Source organism: Pseudopodoces humilis, chromosome 7 (assembly GCF_049639895.1).
Source record: "Pseudopodoces humilis isolate 2021_Gansu_Grassland_sample_001 chromosome 7, ASM4963989v1, whole genome shotgun sequence".
Classification (NCBI taxonomy): Eukaryota; Metazoa; Chordata; class Aves; order Passeriformes; family Paridae; genus Pseudopodoces; species Pseudopodoces humilis.
This window is the reverse complement of record NC_142206.1, coordinates 15,228,002-15,255,811: the sequence shown is the minus strand read 5'-3', so window position 1 is coordinate 15,255,811 and position 27,810 is coordinate 15,228,002. Positions and strand designations below refer to the sequence as shown.

General features: G+C 38.1%; 1 protein-coding gene and 2 non-coding genes across 6 annotated transcripts; all 3 read right to left on the bottom strand.

The window, feature by feature from the left end:
* NAP1L4 (nucleosome assembly protein 1 like 4) lies at positions 1-27,810 on the bottom strand. Of its 4 annotated transcripts, none has more exons than XR_015772877.1 (16): positions 27,729-27,810; positions 23,900-23,931; positions 22,671-22,732; positions 21,207-21,306; positions 20,221-20,362; positions 20,029-20,115; positions 18,383-18,502; positions 17,726-17,797; positions 13,945-14,084; positions 11,960-12,105; positions 10,085-10,107; positions 9,345-9,464; positions 9,022-9,051; positions 7,720-7,797; positions 6,545-6,582; positions 1-1,276 (listed from the first exon to the last, which is right to left on the bottom strand). XR_015772877.1 is itself a non-coding variant. In XM_014252043.2 (16 exons), exons 2-15 carry the CDS (start codon positions 23,911-23,913, stop codon positions 6,577-6,579), a joined length of 1,119 nt encoding a protein of 372 aa, XP_014107518.1. In that variant the 5' UTR covers positions 23,914-23,931; positions 27,729-27,810; the 3' UTR covers positions 1-1,276; positions 6,545-6,576. The 4 variants fall into 4 exon arrangements, 3 of the variants coding, with proteins under 3 accessions (XP_014107518.1, XP_005522384.1, XP_014107517.1); XM_014252043.2 differs by having other exon boundaries at positions 7,720-7,776; XM_005522327.3 differs by lacking the exon at positions 6,545-6,582 and having other exon boundaries at positions 7,720-7,776.
* Positions 16,403-16,523, bottom strand: LOC148183980 (small nucleolar RNA SNORA54). Its single transcript, XR_015773038.1, has one exon. It is a non-coding gene; the product is annotated as a small nucleolar RNA SNORA54 (small nucleolar RNA).
* On the bottom strand, positions 19,702-19,829 carry LOC148183979 (small nucleolar RNA SNORA54). Its single transcript, XR_015773040.1, has one exon. It is a non-coding gene; the product is annotated as a small nucleolar RNA SNORA54 (small nucleolar RNA).

Here is a 27,810-nt window from a genome sequence, read left to right as displayed (position 1 = left end):
TCATGTTTCACAACTTTAATAGAATATTCTATCTATTCTGTACAAATTGAAAACACCGTATTAAGTTACAAATGTGTAAGGTAAGGCTGGAGCACTCTACATGCCTGGTCACAGTGTTGATACAGCTGTTATTCAACTGCTGCCAGAGGTTGGTAATGGATGCTGAAACTAGAAACGTGTACCTTAAGTGCCACACAACAACAAAAGGTAGTTTTGAAGACTTCAGAACTTTAAATAAAACAAACTGTGGAATGGAATAATTTCAGTGTTGCAAGTAAGACACCCAAACTTCAATTTATTGAACTGACTCATTTTGATAAATTTCCGTGTTCATAGTGAAAGGTCCTTTCATGCTGGACACTAAGCAATACTGGAAATTGTCTGGTTCTTTGGCTGCAACCCACTTCCACCAACAGCAACAGTTTGGTCTTTGTATTTTGATCTTCATCCAAAAGAGTTGTCATTTTGATGCGAATTTGTTTCTTCTGTCTAGACTACAACATTGAGACCACTTTGAATTACCTGTTTTACAAGTACCCATATTGTATGCAAAAGAGGAAGAAGATTTTTCAAGTATATTAAAAACTATTAAAAAGCACTAATTCTGTCAAAGTACTTACAAACATGAATAAATAAATAGTAAGATGAACAACTAAGTCTCAAATATGACACCCTCTTCAATGAAGTAAAATTACTTCAACTCAACTGCTTGTACTGAGATAATAAATATGACATTTAAAGCTGCTTAAGCACTAGTTCAATCTGTAGGTTGCGAGAAACATTAAAAAAGGGGGGAGGGAACTAGCAAAAAAGTCATATTGCTCTATCTGTTTCAGCTACCATACATGTAATCCATTTAATTCAGCTTCTCAGCACATTGCTATTCCACAATTTTCAATGTTGAGCAAGAAAATGGATAATCCTCACATGGTAGTCTGGACTATTTCCCTATGCATAGGGCAAAAGGCTCTAAAGGCCTACTGACATACTTAGCTACAGTGTACCAACGGCTGTAGAGTGTGCTTTATTTAAACCTCATATTTCCCAAATGCATTGAAGTTGCCACTGTACATGTTAAGCAATAAAGTTAGTGAAAATCATGCATTTTAAAACAAATTAATTTTAAGCATTGTTAATAAGATTGTGCTGCAGCGATAGAATATCCTGAACTGCAGGCCAGGTATCCAACTATTTGTTACAAGTTGTTCAAATATCACTTCCAAGTGGTATTTCCTTATTACTGTTGTTTGCATTCAGCAGGTTGGCTGGACTCTTTCTGCATAAAGGGAAAGAGAAAATAAACAGTTAAAAATTAAATTGGCATAAAAGAAAACAGTCCAACAAATACAGAGAAACTGGCTATGCAGTTCTGAATAAACTAGGTATCACTAGCATGTACAAAAATGCTACATGAAAACTCAAGCTACATCATAAAAGTCCAACAGTCACCACATTTTTTTGGCTTCCCCTTGCCCCCAGCTGCTTCATACTCCATAACTTTTCATCTATTTTTCTGCTGTTAACACTGCATCTGTAGGCCAAAGTTCACACAAACAAGAAAGCAAACCACCACCTACTCCCCTCAACCAGAGGCTCTATTTGACTTCCAGCCCTATTTAAGCAATTTTAACAATAAACTGCCACCTCCTCCAGCTCTGAGGAGGGAGGAAGTCAGGCTGCTTATTCTGCAGCACGTCTGAGTTTTTCCTTAGGAGCCTTGCCCTTTCTGCTAAGGTGATAAAAATGTAATTAATGTGTTGATTTCTTCTAGGTTCTGCATCACCAGCAGGTAACTATTCAATAATTTAACACTGGGCAAGAAGTCCATATGTTAAACCGAATATGTTAAGGTAGAAACACCTTCATTAGGTAGTTTAACAACTTCCCCTTTGGCAAAAGAAGTGTATTTGGGAATTAGAACAAGTACTCAAAACAGCTAAGAACTTCAGGTTTACTCTGCACTTCTTGCTTTTTTCCCATTATAAAATAGCATTCTTAAAAAGCAGAATTTATTCAGTGAATTTCCACTTTGCTTCTCCCCCTATCATTCCTAATATAACTTATACACAAACAGCAGTCACAGAAACCTGCTGCAGTCTCGTAAAGAAAAATAAAGGTATAAAACATGACACCCTGAATGTCACTGATGCAAAGTAAAATGTTCCTTAGTTACTATCCTAAAGAAGAGGTTTATGTGCTAGAAAATATGTACCCATGCCAAGTTCAGTGTACATCAAGAGCTAAGACAACTGAAGCGTTTTGCCTCTAGCGAAAAAGAACAGGTGCAACTAATCTAAACTTCCTTATCATGAAGTTTTGCCCTTGATAACCTGCACTAAATCCAGGCTGTTTCTCTGTTCCTCACCAGAACTGCTTTATGGTCAGACTGGTCATATCATTCCCGCTGCAATTCAGGATTAGAGCCAAATGCACAGATGTGTCAGAGACCTTTCACATTTCTTCCTTGTGGTATTCCTCACCCAGCACATCTGGCTAACTTGTAACTTTGTCCTCTCTCATCTGCCTGAAGTTCCAAGTAACACTGATGTAATTTAAATTGCACTGATCGGGGACTAAATACAGGAAAAGGGACATGTTTACACGGAACACAAAATTAGCATTCTTGCTCTTAAATTAAAATTTAACTGCCACTGGTAGTACATTGCATGCTATTCCTTTTTATTGAGGGGCAGGCAAAAACCAGCAGCCTTTTTATCTGAAGTTTTTTAAAGGTTTGTATTCTTCTTTTAACTGCTTGGTATTTGAACATGGCCAGAGTAGTGTGCAGGCAGCTTCACTTCCTCTCCTCTTTGAATTCTGGATAAGAGCTACGATAAAGTAACAAAGCTGCTATTTAAAATGTACTTAAAAAACCTTTCCATCTCCCTCCTTCCTAGTCACCTGATATTTAGATCAAGACACACTTAGGTTGACCCCTGCAACCATTTCCATCAAATTTTAATGACCAACCAAAGCACTTGTTTTATTTTGTAATAAACTTCATTATCTTTTCCTTATTTCTGTAAACACTTAAATCGTATTTACTACATATAACTGTTTATCCTGTAAAAACTGAGTCACAGAGATCACAAAGTTCTTTTTTAAGGACCTTTCAGTGTTGATTACTGCTCTCAGACAAAAAAAAAAAAAAATACAGTTTGAGGGTTCCCAGATCTGAGTCAGTTGTTGGAGGATTTTGAGACAAATACTGCTATTTTTGTACGATTTTTAGGTTATACTTGAGGGTGTACCTGTGGCCGTATATACCAAATGTTTAAGCAGGACCTAAGTATCAAGGCAGTATTTTAGATCCAGATTCGAACACAATCCATGTTTTCCCACCACTTTAACACACAGCACTGACCTTGCTGAGGAAGCCAGCATGAGAGCTCCACGCTGCCTTCAGCTACCCTCAACCTCGTGCAAGCATCTCACAGCCTAATCCCAAAGGACACCAGCAAGAAGAGACCACAATTCCCTCCCAGTGTTAACAGCTACTCCAGCAGGCACATACACACTGGAACTCATGTCTGGCCTTTGCTGGATCCTCTAAGATCAGGGTCCAGACCCCAAGCAGTGAGTGTGATGGAGAGCCGACATCCAGACTCCCTCAGGCTGGGCTTTAAAGGCTGAGCCTACTCTTCCTGCAGAGCCCAGACTTGGTGACACCGGGTCAGCCAATCACTACCACTGATCTGCCTTAGCCCCTGTGCCATTTATCACCTCATCCTGGCAAGGTTTCTGTTCATGCTCTATTTCCCTATATTAACTTCCCATGGTATCTTAGTAGTCAAGTGCATTGGCCAAGCAATAAAGATCAGAGAGACTTGAATTAGCAAAGGTAAGGAGGAATTGCATCTTATTTAAAAATAAATTTAGCAGTAAACACATGTACTCAAGATCACTACCAGGGCTACAGAGACAAGAATTCTTCTGGTTGTAAACAGACTCTTTACAGTAACCATAAGCAGATTTAAGTTCATCTTAAAATTGGTAGGATTTAAAATTTTTTATATCCTTGAAGTATTTCCTATTCACTTATTCTGTGCAAGGAGTTTAAACTACTCTGGACCTTTAACTTTGGTTTAAGATGCCATTCCAATGGATATGAACAATCTGAGTAAGACTCCCAAATATTTTTGTCTTTTGCTAACAAAGATCAATAAACAGTTTTTTGTTACTCCCTCTCACTTATTGCCTCACTTTCTCAGAATTAAAAATTGCACCTAAACTTTGCACAAACCTAGAGCTAAAATAGAGAAGAAAGTAGGTCTGAGTTAATACTGCTTCCATAACTTTCCTACACAAACCCCACCATGTCTGCCCATCCAGTTCAACTTGTGTCCTAGAGGACAGGGACGTAAATCCAAAATTTCCATGCCATTTATTTTAGCAATTTTATTTTTTCAAAACATTGAATTTCTGTTAGTCTTCAGTGTTTAAACACACTAGGAAAGATACCTCCCTAGGTGATTCAAAGAGCAATCAATTTATCTCCTTACTTTTCCAATTCACCTTCTGGGAAGCTTCCCATCTGCTAAGGTAGCCATGCAGGAATAGGCAGATCACCAAGATCTCATCTGACTCCCCAAGAACTCTGCTGCCAACAGCAGTATCAAGGCAGGCAGCAGGCACTAAATCTGATGTCCTTTCCAGTGAAGAAGGTAGAAAGCCTTTCTGAAACATCTTCAATGGAATAGTCCAATTATGGGACCTAAAGCTGAATCTTATCTTTAGTTCCTATTCTACGTTACTGAATGAGAAAAAGCAAGGATATCAGAATGTAAACCCCAAGCTAGCTGGATTTAAGTAAGCAAACCTAACCCAAACTGTCTCCCTCCACCATTGGCCCTGGAAACAAATTTGCAGCTGACAGGTCCTGCCACTCTAACACTGTAACTCAGAAGACAAAGGACTTTGAAGCCCATGCAGTCTCACACACACAGAGCAGCTCTTGCTCATGATTCAAATCAGCACTCTGCATTATCCTGTCAGCTACTTCTCAATTCAAGCACAGCCCCGGCAAGGTGAAACAAAGGCAGCTAAAGGAATGGGACATGTAAGCACATAGAAAAACACACTAGACAAAACCAGCTACATTATCCAGTTTTGTAGCATCTTCTGGAGCTACTTTCAATCTGACTGCTCAGTCTTCCAAAGCCACAACTTATATATGGCACAAGTGCTTTGTGTAAAAGATGATAATGACCTGGTTGTATCTGAACAACTCAAATGTACTTAAAATTCACAGGGAGGAAGAAGGAAAAGTTCACAAAGCAGAAAGTGTTGACATGCAGCAAATGTACTACAACAATAAAGGAGGAGGTAATATGAAAATGACTGAAAAGGAGAAACTGGATTTGAAAGGAAAACAGACTAATTATTTTTGTGTACATAAAAAAGAAAATTAATCTAGGTAAGAAAAGCAGGGGGTGGGAACTAGAAGGCCATGAAAGGCAAGGAACAGGGAAAGAGGACCAGAAAATGGTACGAGCAGGAGAAAGAATGGAAAACAGGACAGGACTGGGGTATCCGTGTCAAAAAAGAAAATAAAATAATTACAAGTTGACTTGAAAAACTGGAGCCAGTGATTTTTAACTGTAGGGAGGGAACACAGCTGTGTAACAGACTGCAGCTGAACAACAGACAAGCCACTGTGACAAACATATGTTCTATTACTGCAGGTGAACCACCAGTGCACGTATGCTGAGTTACCAAAAACCAACAGAAGCACAGCTCCATTTTGAGTTTAACAAAGGCAAGGAAGGGCACAATCTAAGCAGAGGGAATGAGCTGGAAGGATTATAGCTTCTTCTAAATAATTAAAATAAAAAACCACAAGCCTAAAATACCAGGGGGGGAAGAAGTATGAAGGCTGTTGCAGGCATTGTTCTCTGTGAGGAATGGGATGAAAGGTGAAAGATGACAGTATACAACAGAAGGAACTTTTTCTTTCTTCTTTTAAATAAAGAGACAGATGAGCAGAAGAACAGTACCTGTGCAGAATCATGAGAGATCAAGGAAAGGCTACTAAGAGTGACTGCCTGCCTTTGACAGGCAGCATAAATAAGATGCTGGAAAAGACATCCTAAGTAAGCTGATGACTTAGAAGAGTTTAGGAAGAGCAGAGAAGATGTTTAGGAAATAATTTGCAAGTGCATTAGAAACAGTAAAGAGATGCAACATCAAACAAGAAACAAGGAAAAATAAAGTCTGACAAGTCTCAGTATCTTTTATCATGTGTATATGAAATGCAGTTTGATTGCTACAAAGGCAAAGCAGAAAGTATGCCAGGAAGGCAGAGAGTAGTTCTGAAAAATCTACTTTATATAATTTAAAGGTACCTCTACACCCTTTTCTTTCTATTTTTTACTAATAAAACCTAAACTCTGAAGTCACCAATTCCCCATTTCTTTTCCCCATACAAGGAAAAAAAAACCAACCAAAAAAAAAAAACCAAACAGAAAACCCTAGTAAACAAACCACATTGCATGACTACAAATGGGACTCTTGGGAGTTAGGTATGAATGGAATTCCACCTTACCTAGAAATGTATGAATGAATAACAGACTTATATTACACCTAAATGGGAAAAAATTGAAAGGAACTGTCAGCATGGATGAAAAGTGAAATGTACAAAATAATACAGGAGGCAACAACCATAACCTTCCAAGATAACTTCAGCTTTCTTTTCCCTACAGAATACCAAATCCTCTAGAAAGATACTTCACACAAACATATGTTGAACTAATATTGTTTCTCAGTTGTCCAGCTTTTTCCCAATACAGGTACACCACTGCATCTAAATCCTACAGAGCAGAGTCAGAATACTGATTTTTGCTAATCTAACCCTGTTTGATTAATCTTTTTATGAGACAGACTTTCTTTAGTACACAGAATTTCTCATTAAAGAAAAACAAACTTGACTCCTGATAGTGACAAAAACCATTTACAAATGATACGATGATGTATAAAACTATATAAAGAAGAGTGACATGTCAAGCTGCTGTTAAGGCTTTTATCCAAAGATCAAGCAGTTTTGCATGCCTTTCACTTTTTCATCTGTCTTTATAAAAAATTAAAAGCTGATGTTTTAAGAACTATATGAACACAAGTCTGTCATCACCGTCCCAGCCTCACTAAATATAAGCATTTACCACGACTGAAGAACTGAAAAATACCTATCAGAAGGAACACTAACCCTCAAGGCTGAATTTTAAGCCAGGTATCATAAAGTTTCAAATTCAAAGTTAAGGACTGACTTTTTTTGATTTCTAACCAAGTACAGACATGTAAGAGTCTAACCTGCAGCCATCAGGACAACGATAAAGAACAATTCTATGGAAAAGAAAATAAACAAGCTAGCTGAGATTTGTCAGACTAATTCTAGCTTGAAGTCCAGCCAAAGAACATCTGAATATGACCTTTCTAAATGAAAACTACATCAGCATTACACAGATATGCCATTAAGAAGCAAAGGCACACAGTTTGGAAATTATCTCAGTGCATGTTAGAAGACAAAACCTGCATTTTCTCAACTCATGGAAACATTAACTTCCCTTCTAAGAGCAATTTGTGTGCTAAAGGTAATAAAAACATTACAGTCAGAAGCTAGGGTGGTTTTTTTTTTTGATTAATCTTTTCACAAACTATCATACCCTTAGCTACACTGCTCATGATTATAGCCTGTGTTATGACTAAGCACACAAAAGCCCTTACCTTAGGATCACTCTCTGCATCTTCCTCCTCTTCTCCCTCCTCTTCCCCCTCCAACTCCTATGACAAAATAGAAATAAACTAACAGAAATTAAAACAGGTTAAAAGTGCAACTTTTTGTAATGGACAAAAAGCAAAGTAGCAAATTAAATTATCGCTATATTCCAGAGTGTTTCAGATGTCAGCACTGGGCTGACTTAAAAGAATTCAACATCTTCCAGGTTAAAAATGCAAAATCTTTAAAACATGATATAAAGGTCTCAGTATGGCTTAAGGCAACCTTCCCATGGATGCTGCTGCTGCAGTCTCACAGCAATTTTTAAACTTCTACCTAACAAATTATTTAGAATTTTAGTTCTGGTAATAGGTATATATGCTTGATTTTGTTCTTCGTTTCAGTCTCCCTCCAAAGATTCTGTCTATTTAAATTACTGTGGACAGGCTATGCATTCCTGTGCAGGATTTTTGTACTCAAGTTTTACAACTACATCCAAGTGATAACATATGGCACTGGAAACTGATTAAAAATACATATACACACTTCTATCAATACCCAGCTTAAAAAATAAAAATATGACAATGTTTAGTCACTCAACAGCCTAAGCACAGAGAAAAAAGAGACTGCATGCTGAAGGCTGCCAGCTCACATCAGATCAGCAGCTTGATAACCTCTGATGTACTCTGCTGTGCTGAAGCTGACAACAGCCAGGGACGTACCTTTGACAAATTAGCAAGAACAGCACAGTAAAAGCAGTAAAGCAAAACATGTAAAGGATATTAGTTCATTTAAGCGCGGTAATATTTAGTGGTTTTGTGCAAAGCCTTTCACAGCATGTTTGTGTTCATACAACACTACTGCAAATAGACCAGAGCCAGCCTACATTATTTATGCTGAGCAGTTGCATACTTCCCCCTTTTTTACTTTGCATTTGGTTAAGACCCAGTCTTCAATCTTACAACAACTAAAAGCTGACAGCTGAATTCCACTACCACCTAAGGAAAAGATATTTATCATGCAGCACTCCAGGGAAAAAAAGAGCTTGTCTTCAATATTTGGCTCACGTCAGAAAACAGCTTTCAATATACTAGATAAAAAATGGATATATGCTCTTGCAGAAATTACTTTTATGAAAAGGAAAAACCACGCACAGTTTTGCAAGTCATGAATGCTGAAGTCTTTTGGAAAGAAATACCATGCACAAGAGCATTTATGAACAACTGTTTTTTTCTCCATATAGAACTATTCCTGGCACTGGAATAGAATAGGTAATCAGTAATCTATAAAATATACAGTGTGCATCTCACCTCCTCTTCACCTTCTTCATCTTCTTCAAACTGAAAAACAAACCCAAGGTTTAATTAGCTCTGCTGGTATTTGCATAAAAACTTCTGCATTAATAGGTGTAGCATAATCAAACACTATAACTGAAACTAATCCTCTTCCAGAAGCAGATTAACAACTTAGAGCAAGTTGAATGACCCTTTCTTATCCCCCAGGTAGCAGGAATCTCTGCAGGGATTTTTTTTGTTATTCTCACACAATTAATACTTCATCCTAGTCTAATCAGAAAACAAGAAGAATGGTTCTATATGCTGACTAATAAACAAAATGCTAATTGCATACATACGTTATCATCATCCTCTATAGCTTCCCCGGTGAAATACAGCACAGCACGAGGGACTATCCTTTCACGGAAGAAGTGTCCAATTTCAAAATCTGCTGCTAAAGTGAATTCTGAGTCTTCATCCTGTAAGACAAGTCAATTTGAGTTTTCTACTGCAAATGCAATGTGCTACACAGAAGCAGTTGAAAATATTTCAAAGTAACAGGTTTGGGAAAACATCACACTGTCATCACCAACTTTCGGGTCATAGGTACTTTCAGCGTACTTAAATTTGTAACAATAAAATCTAAATCTGGATTTGCAGAACTGAGATTTTCTGTACAAGCCTCCCACACACAGGTCAGTGTCCTGCCAAAGCACCTTTTGTTGAAAAGCTCACACAGACTTGGTTGGCTCTGACATCTGACATTGCAGAATTGCTCAGAATGCTCCAGACTGATTTTTAAAGAAGTCAGGTACCAGCTATGCTGTACTGCTGAGTAGGCAGGGAAAATAATGACCTCCCCAACAGTGACCACTGGAAATGTTTTGGATCAGCGAGTTGTGTAACACTGACCTGTCAATGGATTACTTGGAGAAGTTGACAGTATCTTTCACTTTATCAAGGTGAAGCTCAGCTTTGTCAAAAAGCAAAAATAACGATAAAAATATACAGTACTTAATAAAAGAGCCCTACAGTCACTATGCAATGACTTGGCAAAAAGGATGTGGCAAAGAGCAGTTGTGCTATTTCAAAAACTTACCAATGACTCTCCATCACCAGATACTGCAAAAAGAAAAGACAACAAATTTAAGAAACACTTGTATAGTCTCACCCACCTCAATAGTCAAGATGACAAAAAACAGTATAAAGACTTTCTCATACTAGAAAACTTTCAGGATATAAAGGCTTCACAAGGTAAGTATTAAAACTATGACAATTCAGATTAGTATTAAGTTAAACCTACAGAAATCATACTTGTAAGAATTTCATGTGTTGTAAAGCAACAAAGCTGCCATTTGGATGTAAAAGATTTTTGCACAGGAAATACTCTTTCTACATAGATGGGTTCAGAGGACATACATGTTGATTCAGAGGATCAACATATTTGGTTTCTCTATTAATACTGTAATTACAGTAACTTCATTTAGCTGGAGCACTACAAATCATCTCCTCTCCCCAAAAACAAGTGGAACTAAACAGATGAACATTTTGAAATTAATCTGCAAAGCATTGTTGAGAAGAGGCCCAGTACTGTAATCAGCATGGAACAGGGTGGGTGTTTTGTTTAAAGAAAAAACCAACCAACTAACCAACAACAAAAAAAATCAAGTCATGCAAAAAACCCCAACACGAATCAAAATCTATTTCCCTTCTCTACACTACCATGTGATCTACTGTAAAAGTGATCATTTGGCTCAGTTCTCAAGTTGAAAATGCAAGTATCCACTGCCAGCAGATGTCAGTGTCTTATCTTATACAGCTAATTTCAAAGTGTACCCTTAGAGTATTTAAAAGAACAACTTAACAGCAGACAAATCTCCATTCTTTCCTCTAAGCAGCAACAAAAATTAGAGGACATTTCTGTACCAAACCACCCCCAACTTTGGAAATACATATCCTATGTTTCTTAACCCACATACATGGGGATTTGCAGTGGTAATTAGAAGGGACAGGTAGTTTGTTAACAGCCCACGAAAGAATCAAGAACCATTTTGTTCAGTACACCTCTGGAATCACGGAACAGTTTGGGCTGGAAGGGACCTTAAAGATGATTAAGTTTCAACCCCGCTGCCCTGGGCAGGGAGACCTTTCACAAGACCAGGTTGCTGAAAACCCCATCCAGTCTGGCCTTGAACACTTCCGAGAATGCCCACAGAAGTTATGGATGCCCCAAGCTGTTCCAGTGTCTCACCACTTTCACCATCAAGATTTTCTTCCTAATATTTAACCTAAACCTCCCCTCTTCTGGCCTAAAGCCATTTCCCTTGTCCTGTCAATACATGCCCTTGCAAAAAGTCCCTCACTGCCTTTCTTCCAGGACCCCTTTAGTCCACAAAATAAATACTTCCCTCATTTATGTTTACAGAAGAGGACAAAGAAAGATGTACCAAGAAAAAAATAATGGTTTTGGAATCCATCTGGATTGTTTAACATGTGACTACACATCTAACATTAGACTAGGAAAATGAGAAAATTATGTACGGAGTATCAGAGATCACTGATTAATCACAGAAGAAACTACAGAAAGTTCTGTCATAGAGATTTCAATGAAACCTCTATGCTGTAACTTGACCAACAATGGAACACATTTCTTTTGCATGTCAGAAACAAACTGATGCATGGAGCCATCCTGTGGTAAAACACGTCAACTTCTTTAAGAGAGTCTATTGAGAGACTCTTTCCATACTATGAATCCTGTTTACACTGCACACCCATTGGTCAAATTCTACAGAATAACATCAGAACAAAATAATCTGTTTGGATAGGCAAGAGTTTGCAATCCCCCTCTAGTAAGCACTTTATGATGCAGCAGCATAAATAGATTGAATATTCAAGTCACTTAAATACAAATATAAAATACAAATATATATAAACACAATTGTAAGGATCCTAAATTCTTAATTTCCAAGCTTACCCTTTATTGGGCTGAAGAAGTTAAAAAATGAATCGTTAGGTACTTGTTTAGTAATTGTCCGAACAGTGCCTCGGCCCTTGTGTTTCTGTTTCTTCTTGATTATTTTAACTGTAACATTTTTTCCCTTCTTCCAGTCAATGGTACACCTAGAGACAGCACATAAGAAACAGCATTTTAACACAAGGCACCAGGGAAAAAAAGGAATTGAGCAGCAGAGCAACTTCATCAAGGCCAAGATGGCTTATCACTCTCTAGATAAAGCTGCTTGACAAAATATGAAGGGGATCATAGCCCTAGAGATGATGTGTGTGTTGGACAGGTCAAATATTTCCCTGAATGAAAATGCTATAAAAGTTTGTCTTGGCAGAGTAACCACTCTACCCACAATTCAATACCTCTGGCCCAACAGCTGGACTTCTGTAACCAAGGACAGGATGAAGTTATTCCAGAAAAAACTCACCAGTCAGACTATCGTTAGAAAACAATACATGATATGCTTTAACTACAGGTCAAGGCAGAGTCCATTCACCCTAAAAATGCAAGTCCAAAGAGTGGCCAGGGAGAGGGATGTTTGAGCTCTCCGAAGAGCAGTACTCAGACTGACTTGGCAGCCAAGCACATCAAGCTATAAAGAGCCTAATTTTCAGTTCCATTCTGCTGCTGTACAAACTGATACTCAGTGAAAAGTCTCTCTCCATTCAAACAAGTTTAACCCAAAGCTGCACATCGCAAAGAGTGAGGGTCGAACACAGCTAATTCTCCTATTATGGAAATAATGGTGTCACAGTAATCCTTCAATGACTCAAAAAATCTTGTCCTATAGACAGATGGCCAAAGTCACAGATTTATACTTGTATAACAAGACACAAGACATGTTTTCCTGCTCTACCTGTACCATATCTAACACCTTCCTCAGGAAACATCTAAAGTTTTCTTCAAAAAGGAGTGGTCTGTTACTTAGGCACAACTTTCACTAAACATCCAAGAACACATTTTGCCTCACTGCAGGTGAATGCTGGATTCAAAAGCCAACATGTAGCACTGAAAGTCCAGAGTTTTTGAGGTTGTCAGCATGCCTTCAAAAAACCAAGTATTTAGGATGTTTCCAGTATTTAGGATATCTTTGAGTTAGAAAGCCAAAAAAACCAAACCACAAAATACATCCTTGAATGGGTAGAAAAAAACCCCTAAAAACCATATAATCACCAAGAGAAAAGAATACTTAGATGCTAAGAAAAATAGGATACAAAAGCCATTTTTCATTTGTGTCAGCTCTGCTCTGGTATGGCAGTGGAATTTAGTTATAGAGCAGAGATCATGGATGAGAATAGAAAGGGTTAGGTTAGCTGGAACTATTCTTTCACCCCCAAAAAACTTTAATGTGGTGTTCAGGTCAACAGACTTCCAGAACACACATGAGAATTCACCATCCACAGCTGTTTTCTGATTATGTTTTGCAAAAATCAATAAAAATAAAATTAAAAATAATTGCTGAATTAGCCACAGCTGCCAGGATCAAACTGCATGGCCTTTATGTTCCAGCCTCAAAACAGGCTGTAAGAACATACGGTACACATGACCTATTCCTGCCTGATGATAATAAACCAATTCCTGCTGGAATAAAAATTGCTGAGGAGATGACAAGAATCCAAGAGAGTCCAAGACTACTTATAAGACTGAGGAGGGGGGTAGTCTGTGAAAAGTAATGACTAAAAATAGTTTACCCAGTTATCTGGAAATAAAAGGTTTGTTACCTCAATTAGAGAACTATTAAATTTGAAAGGTGTTCAATTTAAAATGTACACAATGTTAAAACGTATCTCCATCTATGCATCTGTTACTTCTGCATGTTGAGACCGTCACCCCTACAAACATTCCCAGTTTTGAAGTCAGTAACAATTTTATCTTTACTAATCATTATCACAGTAAGCAAAAAAATAAGCATTTTTATTTCAGAAGCTTTTTAGAATTTCAGTTTTCCTTACCCCTCACAATCAACTATTTCAGGTCCTTCAAATGAAAAGGGATCTGTCTTGTCTGGCTCCGACTTCATCTTGTATGTTTTTGTCAGGACTGAATTAGAAAAGTAGTCATTGGGCCCAAAGTGGAACTCTAATGAGAAAGACTGGAAGAAATTTTATGTTACCACTAACTTTCATCTATGAAATAGTGCATCAGCATAATTATCATTAATCAAACTCTGACAATATGAAAAAAAACCCTATAATTTGCTGGCAAACATGTTTCAAACTACAGCAGAAGCAGGAAATTATGAATGTCAACGAATTTCAAATGAGCAGGAAGCTACAATGACCTTGGCTTAGATTTCACATATAGAACTGCTGTCTTAAAAGCAACCTTAGAAATACGTATTTTGAGAAAAGTCTTGATTCATTTCCTGTGGAAGCCTCTCATCATCCTTGCACTAGGGATGAAGGTGCTATTTTGAAGTCTTTTTAACAACAGAACCACCATGTGGCTCTATTGCTCCCCCAAGTCTGATCAATATCATGATCTTAAGAGAGTGAATCAGATTTTATTTCCAATTAAAGCACAATTTAGACTGCAGGAGTCTATTTAAATAGCACAATCCCCCAGGAACCAGAGGGTTTTTTCCACTTGATAATAGAAAATCCTGCAAAAGAACACTGACTTCATAAACTGAATCCTACAACCAACATGTCTCAACAGCTTACAGCCTGAAGCAGGTGTTTCTATTTACATTTGAACATCCTCTGGCACCCAAAAATTGTTTGCAGAGATTCAGTTTCTTCCATGGAGAACAAAAGGCTCCAGTTACAGAAAACCGTAACATCCATGATGCATCAATTTTCAGATCTGTAAAGGTTTCTAAACTGCTTGCACCACTTTACACTCAGGATCAACTATGAACTTTTTAAAGTACACCAAAACTCAAGCTGTCTTCGAACTGGAGAAACAATAAAGGATAAAGGTTTCTGACAGCACTGATTTAGTGACTTGAAAAGGGAGAAAGTCTGCAGGTCAGTTTAGCACAACAGAAAGACTGAAAGCCAAAGCTTCCAACACCACTGCCCAGACACAGCATGTGTAACAGTTACCTTAAATATATTATTTACTCCCCAAGTAATATGCCTTACAAATTGGCCCATATCTGCATACAAAACAGATTACATAACAGCGAAAAGACTGGCCCTAAATATACTTCCCCAGGCATTCTTCAGACTCAGGCCAGAAAACTGTTATCACCAAGTCTGCCTTGCCATCCTCTTTTTCAAGGCTATTCATGCGTAGACGAGATAACTCAGGACAACAGCCTGCTCATCACAGATATTTATCCCTCAGTCATCTCCCAAAGGCCCCTAATCTTCCTAAGACCCCATGAATCTCCTCACATGACTCATATCTGTTAAGAAAGTGGTGAAGGAGTGATGGAGACCATTGACAACAGCAGCCTTCCCAATCCCCGTGCTCCCTGTTTAAGGGCAGAAAGCCACTGGGACCCAGCAGTACACGGGTCCCATATCTGTTGGCTTCACATTGGCTATTTCAGCTTTACTTCCCTTTAAAGCAATTCAAGACAGCTGCATGGTTTGGAGGCTGTCTTCAGCTAAGGCTAATCTCTCCCTGGCAAACACGCTCAGGGTAAGAGTTACAAACTTAGCTTATCCACTACCAGTGACGAACACTCATACCCAAATAATCCCATAAACCATCACTGGTGCTATAAATAACCAACCAGTGGCACTACTTATCATGCAGGATCCCAAGGGCTAGCAAGACAAAAATATCTGTACACGCTGCATTTCAGCATTTTATTGTATACCTGCTAATTAGGAGACAAGAAGCTTCAAGCTCCACATAATATTTGAAGTGCTGTAATAACCTTTCCAACACTCTTTATTTATCTCGGAGTTTTTTTTAATTAAAAATGTTCTCATGAAGTTCAAAACAAAAAACAACTGCCTTTTTTTAAGCTACTTAAGTCATACCTAGATGCATCATCCAGGTCTGAATATGCTAGCTAAAGATCCTAATTTTCAAATAAATATGTAAATAGAAATTATAAAATACATGTAAGTTTATCCATATGGTTATAAATAAGTAAAAGCAAATAATAATGGAGTCACACTTCATGCAGATAAAAGTTTCTATACGCAGGTCATAACAAACAGGACTTTGAAGCACTTTAACTGCAGTCAGGTAAATTGACTTTTGGAGTACCATAACAACAATTAATTGATTTGGGTCAACAGTAAATCAGAAAATTCCTAATAAACATGTATTTCTTTGGCAGCAAAACATAATCTCCAGCAGAATTAGTGAATCTATGGGACACTGGTTATGTGAAGTTTGTACAGTACAAAGCTACCACTGCTGCACCAATTTTCAACAAAGAATTACAGATAAAACAGTCACACACAGCTGAAGAACAGGTTTCACTCAAGCAGTCAGGAACACATCCTTTGTCTCCAAACACAGAAGGGACATGGAGTTTGTCAGCCTTCCATTTTTGGATTTGATGTAGCACTGGAATGGAACCTATTTACAGGAAATTGCTGTCAAAAGGTTACGAACAGTGCAAGACCAGATAAATCCAGTGTTTAAAGAGTTCTCTAACTTAAGGTATATAATAAAGCTGAATGAGAACACAAAAATTATGTAGGCAAAGAAAACCTATTCCCATGTCATCCAAATGCCACTGAATAGACAGGCTTCAAGATAAAACCAGCAACTTCTCAGAATACCTTACTTCATGCTTAGACAATTCATTTTCTTCATAAAACTCATATCCTCTCCCTAAGCCCCAGCAATCTTTAGAAACTTCTCAGTTTTTCTCTGCCATACTACTTTCTTGCCTGTTATCAGCTTGAGTATTTCAGTACTAAAAGAATAAAGACAATAAGGAATAAAAACAAAACCCAAAAGAACCCCAAATCAGCTTATTATTAACCATTTAAAGCTATTGTGAAAAAGTCCTTTAATTTTTCTTATGCAAATCTTCAGTGATGCTTGTCTTGCATTTATTTCAGGCATTATCAGATGATCATTACTCCATAAGGCAAAACAAAAAACATCAAATATAAGAAAAAAGCCACAATGACAAAATTTAAAGAAAGTATGTGTAGGCTCAAATCCCATCCTTCTCTCTGCTTCCCCTTCAAAGGGAATGCAAGGAATAAGCATAGTGTGCATAAATTGAATAAGCAGCAGAACAATTTCTTTTTAACGCAGTATCTGTTTCTGTACATCAAAGTTAAACCAGAAGATTTCCAAAAATAAAAGAAAGCAGTACTTTAAAAAATACTCATGAGGTACACTTCTAAAATACTACCTAATATATTTTCTATTCTTTTCAACAGGCACAGTACCTATAATCATTGTCTTTGATTAGTATTATCAAGTCACATCTCTTTTGATAAAATATTTGATACCCAGAATTTTTCCCGCAATTCATTTTCAAATCAAAAGCAGCCATGTAATTGTATTACTAAGAGCAGTTCTGCTTGAATTTGAGAGAGAAAAAGAAAGCAAAAACTAGACAGAGTTGAGCCAGGATTTTAATCTAGAAACTACAGTAATGTCGGAGCTGTCCAGGCTAAGAATGAAAGAGCAAAGAGTCAAGAAAGCTGAAGATAAATCTTTCACAGGCAAAGCATAAAAATAATAGCTTAGTAAGAAACCTCCCCCACACACACTACAGCCAAAGAGAACTGAATGAGCATTTTGGAATGCTGCTCACTTCATTACTACAATCTTCTTGAGAAATAACCAGAGAAAACTCACCATAGGCTGTCCTGGTTCAGAAAACTTCACTTTAATATCCTGCAGATGTTTCAAGATAGGTTCGTCATATTCCTAAACAGAAAAGAAGTAAAATCCAGTTTAGCAGGCAATATTTAGAAAAACAGTCTCTCCTTAAGAAAGAACCAAACCTTGTAACTAATTCAACAATTTCAGCTAAAGTAAAGATCTGGATCTAAATTTCTTAATGATGGTTGCAAATTCTATGTGCCAAATTCTCAGGATTTTTAGGGCTCATCTTCAGTAAACAAAGCTGCCAGGATGTATTACTTAAGATCAGTAACTTGATTCAGAGTACTTATATTACCAGTGAGATTCACAGAAGACACACTCCAGGGAATTCTTCTTTAACAGCATTAAAAGCAATTAATACAAGTGCAGGCATAAATACTTATGCTATTTAACATTAATTCAATCAATCTACAGGTATTTTTATAACCTTGCAAAAATAATCTTTTATGGATTAAACTAAAAATGCTTGTCCATCATTTTAAGCATTTTCAGGGATTTAAAGATTCAAAAGATTTGGCGTCGCACACCAAAGGATTGATTCACAATCCACAAGGATTGACTATTAATGGGAAAAGCAGTGATTAATTTAACACAACAGAAGTTGTTCATTTCAGAGTAGAAACTTACTTGTACTAATTCACTTAGCATATCTACATTCCTAAAGATAGTAAACCAGAAGTCTGGAATTCCTTTGACATTTGTCTCTTCTGCTTTTTCATCTATTACCACTGCATTTTTCAGGTCTCCCTGGGAAAGAAATACAGGAACAGCTAAGAAATTAAATTGTGACTTCTTAATATATGTAATAAACAGAGACAGAATTACAAAACAATTGCCATCTCTGAAACTATGTTTAAGGAACATTTGAATTCTACTGTTTTTCCCCTCTACAAATGAAGTTAAGAGATACAAGGTTTATTTACACAACTGAACATATATACAATTTAGATTTACATTCAACTCATTGGAAATTCTTCTATATGAAGGCTAAGTAGACCAAGTGTCTGCTTCACTGATTTGACAAACAGAAATAATTAAAACACTTTATCTTCCTGAAAATGGAAAAAAACATAAATGCATTTCTATTTTTCTATTAATCTCATTTCTGTAGCTCTGTAAGCCACCTACAGCGTTTCATCTAAAAATCTAAAATTTAACTTTGCCCTCTGAAATACTGTTTCTAATTATTATTTATATAATATATATAATTGTATCTAAGTATTTCTAATGCTGTGTCTAATTATTACTATTTTGGAAATAGTAATGGATGCCCTCCACATAACTGATGCAAAATGTTATAAAAAAGAAGAACGAGGAAGTCATTTCTCAATCCCAAACAACCCTGGAAATTCAGTCTGAATTAGCTGCACCTTCCCTTTTACACCACTAGATAGCAGCAGATATTTTATTTATGTTTTTTGGCAGTTGCTTGGGTTATGAAGAGCCAGGAGTATGAAGCTGCAGTTTATTTCCCATCTAGACACATTTCTGATTTTATTGTGTGGAATATGGCCTGTCAATGCTGTATTTACACAGAACCTAAGGAACTTTTTTTGCTCATGCACATGGAGCACTGTGTCATGCCAAATCTCAGAAGATCATTAAAAACAAAGAGAACAATTCACTTTGAATACAGAACAGCATCAAAAAAACCCCAAAAAACCCAGAAAAAAATCAGGCTAAGGAAAAAATGCAAAGAAAACCTGACAGAATGGCAAGGAGAGTTTTCTAAGTAGGCTGCTTTTCTGAGAGAAAGTCTGAGCACACATCTCCAGAAATGATGCTGGGAAAGTAACAGGCAGCCCACAGACTATATTATGCCTCCTAAATCTAGACAGCTCCTACTCAAAAGACAAGTAGAAATCCACCAGCCAAGCAGACATTTTATTAGTTTGATGTTGTTTTATGACAAGTGTCTCACCTGTATTTATGAAAATGAAAGCTAATGATGTCCCCCAAAATAATGTGGACAGGCAGAGAACCAACCGGTCTTTGATTATCTTAGGGTTTCATGTAGCACTGGAATGGAACCCATTAGCAGGAAGGTGCTGTTAACAGGTTACGAACAGTGCCAACAAAGGCAGCTCCTCAATTCTCTCGGGTGACAAATTTGAAAACAGGCTAAGCTAACAGTGTAGAAGCTTTCACTGGACGTAACAGTGTATTCACCACAAGAACACATCACTGACACAAAAGTCCTTTTAATGGCAAGAACAAGAATTTAACTCTGATAATCTGATATATCCATAGTAGATGACCCAGCTTATACTCACAGCCAGTTTTTCTTCATCCTCATTTTCACTGTGCCATTCTGACTCTGCATCTGTGGGTTCAGCTTCCCCATTAATAAACTCTCTTCTCTGTGTTAAAAAAAACCAAAAATGTAATAATTGAAGATGTAAGATTATATATATCCAGAAGTGACAGCAACAAAGGAATAAAAATTATATACGTAATTTTCCCACCTTATCAAAAAGAGGTTGATAGAGTGCTGCATATTTTCTCTCTAAGTCATGTACTTCTTCATAGAATTTAGCTTCTATATGGGCACATTTCACCTGGAGCTTTTTCAAGGCATCAATTCTTCTTATCACTGCTTTTGGAAAACTAAAAATCAAAATGATTTAAGGTTAAAAGTTAGTTGCCTCAGGACTGTTTCACATATCACTGAGAAACAGGTTGCTTATAACTACGTGCAATTTTTAAATAAAAGGCGTATGTCAAACATACATGTTTCTCCAAAACCTATTTCAAAAAGCTGAAAGAATCCTCTCCTACCCAAGCTGTTCTCAAAGGTGTTATCTTCTGTTCCATTCCCTGGGGCCACTACCCTCCCCGTGTAGTTCAGAGATCTGAAATTAATACCTTTGTTTACACCTAAACTTTGAGACTAGATTTGTGTTGATCCATCTATGAAAAATAAGAACTGTGCATTATACAGGATAAAGCTTTGATTCATGGGTCATACTTGTAAAGCACACATTGCTCATCTGCACTTTAAATTATTAAACATTTAGATACAGTCATCTAAAAACATCTCTTTATAGAACTTATGCTCTATAACCAGCTACTCTCAGTCAAGAAATTAAAGCATAAGTATTTATTAAAGACAGTATTTAAATCTACTTTACAGTCAATATAAAACTAAGCTTCAAACTAGGGATATACAGGTTGTGAAATTTCCATTAAATCCATGACAACAATCTTATAGAAATCATCAGTCAATGTAGCACATACCTTGTCAGAATAAGGGTCACAAAGGAGGGGAGTTATTTTTTATCCAAAACAATAAATGGCCAGGGTAAACAATGAACAGGACAAAATTTTGGTTGCAAGCTTGCGTAAGGTAAAACTTCACTCTTGCTTCCAGAAGTAAGACCATATGAATCCCACTAATAATATTCTATTATGCTTTCAGTCTTTCAGGAATTTCATTATGCCCAGTACTTACGTTTCAATGTAACTTGAAGGAGTAAGTGCTGTGTTGTCAAGACGCTCCTGAAGAGATGCCAGGACCTGTGGATTTTGCATCACTTGGTCTGCCAGCTTTTCTATGAATACAGAAAACCCCTTTTAAACAAATTTGCATAGATTTATAGAGTTTTTAATCATACTGTGTCTTACAGCTGTCACAGTAAGAATTCTATTTTCACACCTCAAATAACACCACTGTTTCAGGAATATAAAGTTGGATAATGACAGTAAAAGCACTTTTGTCTTTGCAAATCTACCAGTTATTAACAACATAGGCAAATTTCCTGGTTTCCCCTTATGTAAGAAAGTACAAACCAAAAGCTTCTCTATCCTCCTTCTGTATTAGCTGTAACTTAAAAGCCACATATAAATTTGAAGAACCACTGAATTATACTTCCAAGACACCTGTTTTCCAGTTAGTATGACTCCTGAAAAAACCCTTCCAACTTTGTGTACTGTGTAATAAGCAGCATAGCACTGTGCCCTTGAAAACTACTAATTTTTTACCTCAAGATGGTTTTGCAATCTATAAATACAACACTTCCCAGAAGACTACTTTTACAGGAGATCAGATTTAAAATGCTTCTGGTTAGGTGTTAAAAACCCTTACATGCACAGTGTCATGGTGTGAAGACTTGTGCTTTTCACATATTTCCATTCTTTCTCAGTGCTCTTTTCCCCTGACGTTAAAAACTCAATAAACTGCACAGCATGCACTAACAAGGTGAAGCTTTTATATGCTTGCATTTGTGTGTTGCTTTGTTTTTCTTATTTATTTGGGATTTTCTTGTTTTTTCTCAATCCAACTTGACTTCAAAAATTATTCAACTGTGTCTACCAGTTCTCACGTGATTTCCAATCTCCAGTCACAAAGGATTCCTTAAAAAAAAATAGGTAACGAGGGAGATCTAAAAAACCTTCAATGGCCACATATATGAAGCATATTTCAGTAAAACTTACAAATTTGAGTATTTGGAGAAATAATGGAACTGTAGCTTTTCTGCACACAGAAGTATTAATTTGAAAAACACTACTCAGCAGTTATCTGTAGACCTTGCTGATGGAGAATAAAAACTTCCAAGACACATTCTAAAGATGCACTTTCTGAGAAACAAGACAGTAAAGAACTAGCACACAAACACAACTGCTCATTTGGATAATCATGCCAACAAAGAATACATGATGTTACAAGCCAGTCTTTGCAGGCCTTATTGCAAGGGTGTAGTGAGTCATTTCAGGCAATTCGAAAGCATCAGAGTCACAACACATAAAAAAAAACCAGCCTTCACTCTGGTTTTGGCTACAATAAACATGGAAAACATCAGAAAGTGAACAGTTAGCCTAAAAACCATTATTTTGCTTTCATCTGTGAACACATCTTCAGTTTTGTCTGTAAAGGCTTATTGCACTTCTGCAACATCACCTACTATGTATTTCTTACCTTTCTTGTTGCTTGCATTTTTAGCAGCCTCCAGAGAATCTGAAGCAGAATCTTCTGTTTTACTAAAATAATTCAAGGGGTAACATATTAAGATAGCATCACATTATACACAAATACCATACCAACATACACAAATACCAGCATTTAAGAACAAGTTATTCTGAAGTTTTGATTTACTACAGACATGTTTTATAGACAAGTATGCCAATAAAAAACATATTTATGTTGTCAAGCTTGTGAAAACTCCAAAGTTTGGATATGAAACTAGCTCTAAGATGAAAAGGATGCAAAGGCAAGGTAAGGCCAAAAAAACCCAGAAATAAACCAACCACAAAACAAAACATAACAAGTCCAAAACAAAAACCTTTGACAGATAAATTCATCTCATTAAGTGAATAGCTGGCTGTTCATGTGTATGATTCAGTCTGTGAATCATGTGGCCACTCACTCTGCACCATTCACTCTGCACAGGAAAATGTTATTTCTCACAAATAAAAATAATACACTTTTAGTCTAAGTGACTAAAGAAAAAAGAAAAGAGAGTGAAGAAAAAAATGGGAAAGGATGCAGGTACAAAAGGAAGATGAACAAGAAACAAAATCTCTGTTTCCAACTTCCTATTAAGCTCTTTTTGATAAAAACATTCACTCCTATTCTAAAAGAGATGTCCCTGGCCTCCCCATCTCCCTGCTGGAACGCCTTCCATCTCACTTCCTGTGCTGGAGAAGGAGAGGGCCCAGCATGAGTCAACAACCAGCCAGTATTCCCTGTGCTCCCTGCCAGTCTAGAAGTCACAGAATGCACATTAGATATTGCTGAAATTAACCCTAACTCACACACAAAACCAGAAGAGATATCACACATGCAAATAAGTATTATCAGGTACTGGACAGACCAGCTTATCCAGCACTGCAAGCTTCAGAAGAGCAGCAGCACATATGGATTTGCAGCAGTTCCACAGAAATACTGCATCTTCAAAAAATACTACATAAACTAGGAAAAAAAGGTGCCTTTTGCATGCTTAAATTACGCACATTAGAGAAATACTAAGGCTCTACAGTTCTTTAGAGCATTTAGAAAAACACTACCATTTTATTCTTATCCGAGTCTGGTAATCCACTCTTCACAGGTTTAAAAAAAAACCAAACAAAAACCTATCCTGCAGAACACCAGATCTACAGTTGGCTCTAACTACCTTGATTTAATTTCAGGTAAACAGTCCAACATACCTGTTATCTGCCATCTGTGTGCCTGTATCCACCTGCAAGTTGAAAAATAGTGTTTAAAAATACTCGAACAGTCATTTGTTTATCTCAACAGAAGATGAAAATAGAACAGGTCATTGTTTAAAACCTCAATACAAATGAACAGCTCCTGGTTTTTCTAAGAAATTCATCATGCATAATCCCTCACAGTAAACTAAATAGCTACCACAATACCCAACTCAAACTGAAACCTGCTCAGTTTTTGAAGTCTGCCAGATGGTTTAACCCTCCTACAACTTATTTCTTCTGTTAAATACTCCAGATACTAATGCATTTCTACCCAATCATGGGTCTTCAGTCTGTAGATAAGTGCTACAGTTTCCTAGATTAGCTCAGCATTCTATCAAAAAAAAAAAAGAGCCAAAGAGGAATTCATAAATGTACTATTTTCTAATTCCTTGACAGCATCATAGTAAATAATGAATTTTTAATCTTTGCCTATATAGCACACTTGAAAAAAAAAACAATGACAGTTCACACAAATTAATTAGAATAACTTCCAAATGACTTTTTTCTTTTATCACCAAAGCAGAAAAATATGTTTCATTTGTCTGTCTAATCAGGGTTATTTTTGTGCATAGCTGCTTCTGCTGCTCTACAATGTGCTTAAAACTATTGCTAGATAAAAAGAACACTGAAGTGAAGAAAATTATTTACCAAGAGAAGGGGTTTTAACGTTAGCTAGGAAGACAGAATCCCCTGTATAAAGATTTGCTCCTTTATCAGGAGTCAGAAAATGAAGAGGAAAGAGAGAAGTTAAAATCTTGTTATTAACCATGATTGGAGTCAAGTTTAGCACAGCTACCCCAGCCCCCAATATCTAAATTAGCTCTCCTGAGAAACCAGAGGGAGCCAGACTGTCTAACTTACTCTGTCATTCTTTCTTTTCTGGGGTAAAATAGCCAAGCTTGTACATGTACTTCAGCAACAGAGATTGGGTTTTTTTTTACTCCCATTTTAAAAAGCTGACCACGAATCTAGTAATCACGATCTGCCACAGAGAAGCACAGGTGGTATTTTCCACTACCAAGCCTCCATGAAAGAAGATGTTGGTCTGTGAGTCAAGTTCAGAACAAAAAAAGTAGCTTCAATCATTCATCAGTTGACAGGTCTGATTTCTCCAACTCTCTGAAGGCCAAACAAGCTGATCTCAGGCCCAGCTTCCAACAGAGGGCTACCAAAGAAGAACCCAAATGCTAATGCCAACTTGAGCGCCAGCCCAGAGATTGCACGCACTCTTCCATCTGGAAAATGCTAAATCCTGCTCTCAGCTGCAAAAGCAACACTTTCAGAACCATTTCAAACAGAGTTGAAAAGCATTGTTAGTTTTCAACAGTACTAACAGTGTACTTCAGATTATTCCACAGGAAGTTGTTTACATCTCCCATACAAGCCTAGAAGCCCACCCTACAGGTTAAGCCCACCCTACAGGTTAAGCCCAGGAACACAATAAAGGGGCTTCTGGCAGAGTAGGTGTTCCACCAGCTCAGGCAGATTTATTTCCAAACACTTCCTCTTGCCTTAAACATAACAAGAGGAAGTGGCAATGCCAGCAACCACCTGCTAGAGCAAAACAGATTTTTACGATCTCACAGCTGAAGAAATAAAGAAGCATAAATGAATCTTTCCTTCCATGGCAACAGAAGGCAGGGGAAAAAAAGATACAATTAAAAAGGTAAAACAGTGCAAATCGACCTAATATCAGAGTTCAGCCAACAAGTTATATGATCCCAGTAACTATTAGAGGAGGCCACAGTAGGCAACTAAAAATGTAGACTCGCATTACTTAAAAATTCTACTCAGAGACTTGTGGCTTCCAGCCTAGGCCCAGCAACTAAGCTAACAGAACAAACTCTATTCTGCATAAAAATTCTTCTGCTCAGCTGTTTGTGCTGTATTTCCTGCACGGACCTACTTCTCAAGCCTGCCCAGGGAAGACAAGATCCTCATGTGTGTTTGGAAAACATGGAATGTTTTAATAGCAGTTGAATTAATCTCCACTGGAACAGACATGAATTGGGCATGTTCTGACAAAAGCCACTCACCAAGTAACAAGCAAGAATGAAAAAAGAAAAAAGACACCATTCCCTGGTGCAAATACATACTTTGAGTCTTGTTTCACTCCCTAGAGTTGTGCCTTTGGCAACTGGAAAGTAAAAATAAGTATATAAATAAATAATTAGATGCAACTTTCTTAGAAGACAGCTTGTGATTCCCAGTTTCATTCCAGCTGCCTTGCACTGACTTCACTGCCACAGAGTCACCAACAAAACTGTTTGGGACAAGCTGGTGAGGCCAGTGGAGGGAAGATAAAGGCATTAACTTTTAGAGATAAAGTTAAGCACATACCAGTTGAAAAAGAACAGTTCCAAAGCACTGAGCCTTCATATCCATTGTCTTCATTACTTTCCAAGCAACTTCAGAGGCAATGAAGACATGAAACAGCAAACAGAACCCAAGGAAATAACCCGAGCAGCAGCCATCATTATTATTGCTGCCACCACCACTAAGAGACCAAATTAGTGCCTCACTTCTTCCGGACAGTTCCCCGTTTTCAAATGACTCATGCAAATGAAGCTTTGGGGATGGAGATCACCTCTAGCCCCTGTCCCACAAGGCAAACTACTGCTGCAACTTGTCTGGCACAAATGTCATACACCAGGATAGGAAGCGTTAATTACAAGGACAGTATTCAAGGGAAAAATCCGGCACTGGCAAGATGGACTCTTAAGTGTACACGGAATAAACCTTCACTGCCTTGCACAAACCTTCTAAACACAACTAAAATACAAAACTGGAAACTGAAGGACTCCTGAATTCACAGGAAGACTACTGCCCACGGCTGCTAAGTGTTTTTCGTAACTACAACAAATCAGAAGGGAAAGTTACAACTTCCGTTTCAGAGGTACTGAGATGTAACCCCGTGGGAAGCCACAAACAAAACAGTCGGATAGTTCTTGTACGGATAAAAACAAAGGACCATGAAAAATTGAGGAAGAAACTCATTAAACTGTTCCACAAGCCCCGGACATCAGGAATACTTAGGCTCACTTCCGAAATTTTCTTAAAAGAACACTATTTTGTTTAGAGATGACCTCATAAAAATTTGCCTAGTGATTCTGGTTTCATCAATAATACTCACACTCGCTTCTCTACCTTTATATTTTAAAACCTCGTGAGCAGATGCTACAGGGAGTCTGGCAAATCCTACGGGCACCGGTATTGAGCGTAGTAAACAACCGCAGCAGCAGAGAAAATTTCAAACAGGCACTCAACTTGGAGACAGGGAACCCGAAATGCAAACCCTCGAACCGCCCGCTGCGCCGTGGCTGAAGTAAGGCGAAAGCATCGCATCCCAACCAAGCAGCGAAGGCCTTAACCCGAGCACGGCGGCGTGAGAGCGCCGGGGGCAGCGCTCATCACAACGAGCCCTCCCGCCCTCCTCCTCCCTCGCTCCCCCAGGAGGGCGGGGACAGGGCGGGCGTGCTGCCAGGCAGAGCAGCCATACATGCGGCCGGAACCCCTGCGTTCCCCGCTGCCAGGCACGGAGCAACGCGGGTCCCGTTCCGTGGGGCCGAACTTCTCGAACCGGCCTTAAAATAGAATCGCGGCAGGCCTGGCGCAAACCCCTCCGCGCCGGGCGGTTGCGGCCGCCGCCGTGCTCCGCCCCTGAGCGGGCCCAGAGAGAATCCCCAGTTCCGCGCCGCACTGGCGGCGCCCGGTTCGGCTCGTCCGCCGTCCCCACCGGGTGCCTGGGGCACAGGGCCCAGAGCCCAAGATCGCCCGCCCTCACCTGCCCGCGCCCCTCACGCCGCAGAGGCCGCAGCGCCGCCGGGCTCCTCGCAGCCTCCTCGCTCGGGCAGCGCCGCCGCCAA

Coding starts and splice junctions, on each gene's coding strand:
- NAP1L4 (XM_005522327.3), bottom strand. Junction 12,106..13,944: donor GAAATAGTTGATTGTGAGGG/GTAAGGAAAACT, acceptor TGCTGTCTCTAG/GTGTACCATTGACTGGAAGA. Junction 10,108..11,959: donor CTTCTTCAGCCCAATAAAGG/GTAAGCTTGGAA, acceptor TTCTTTTTGCAG/TATCTGGTGATGGAGAGTCA.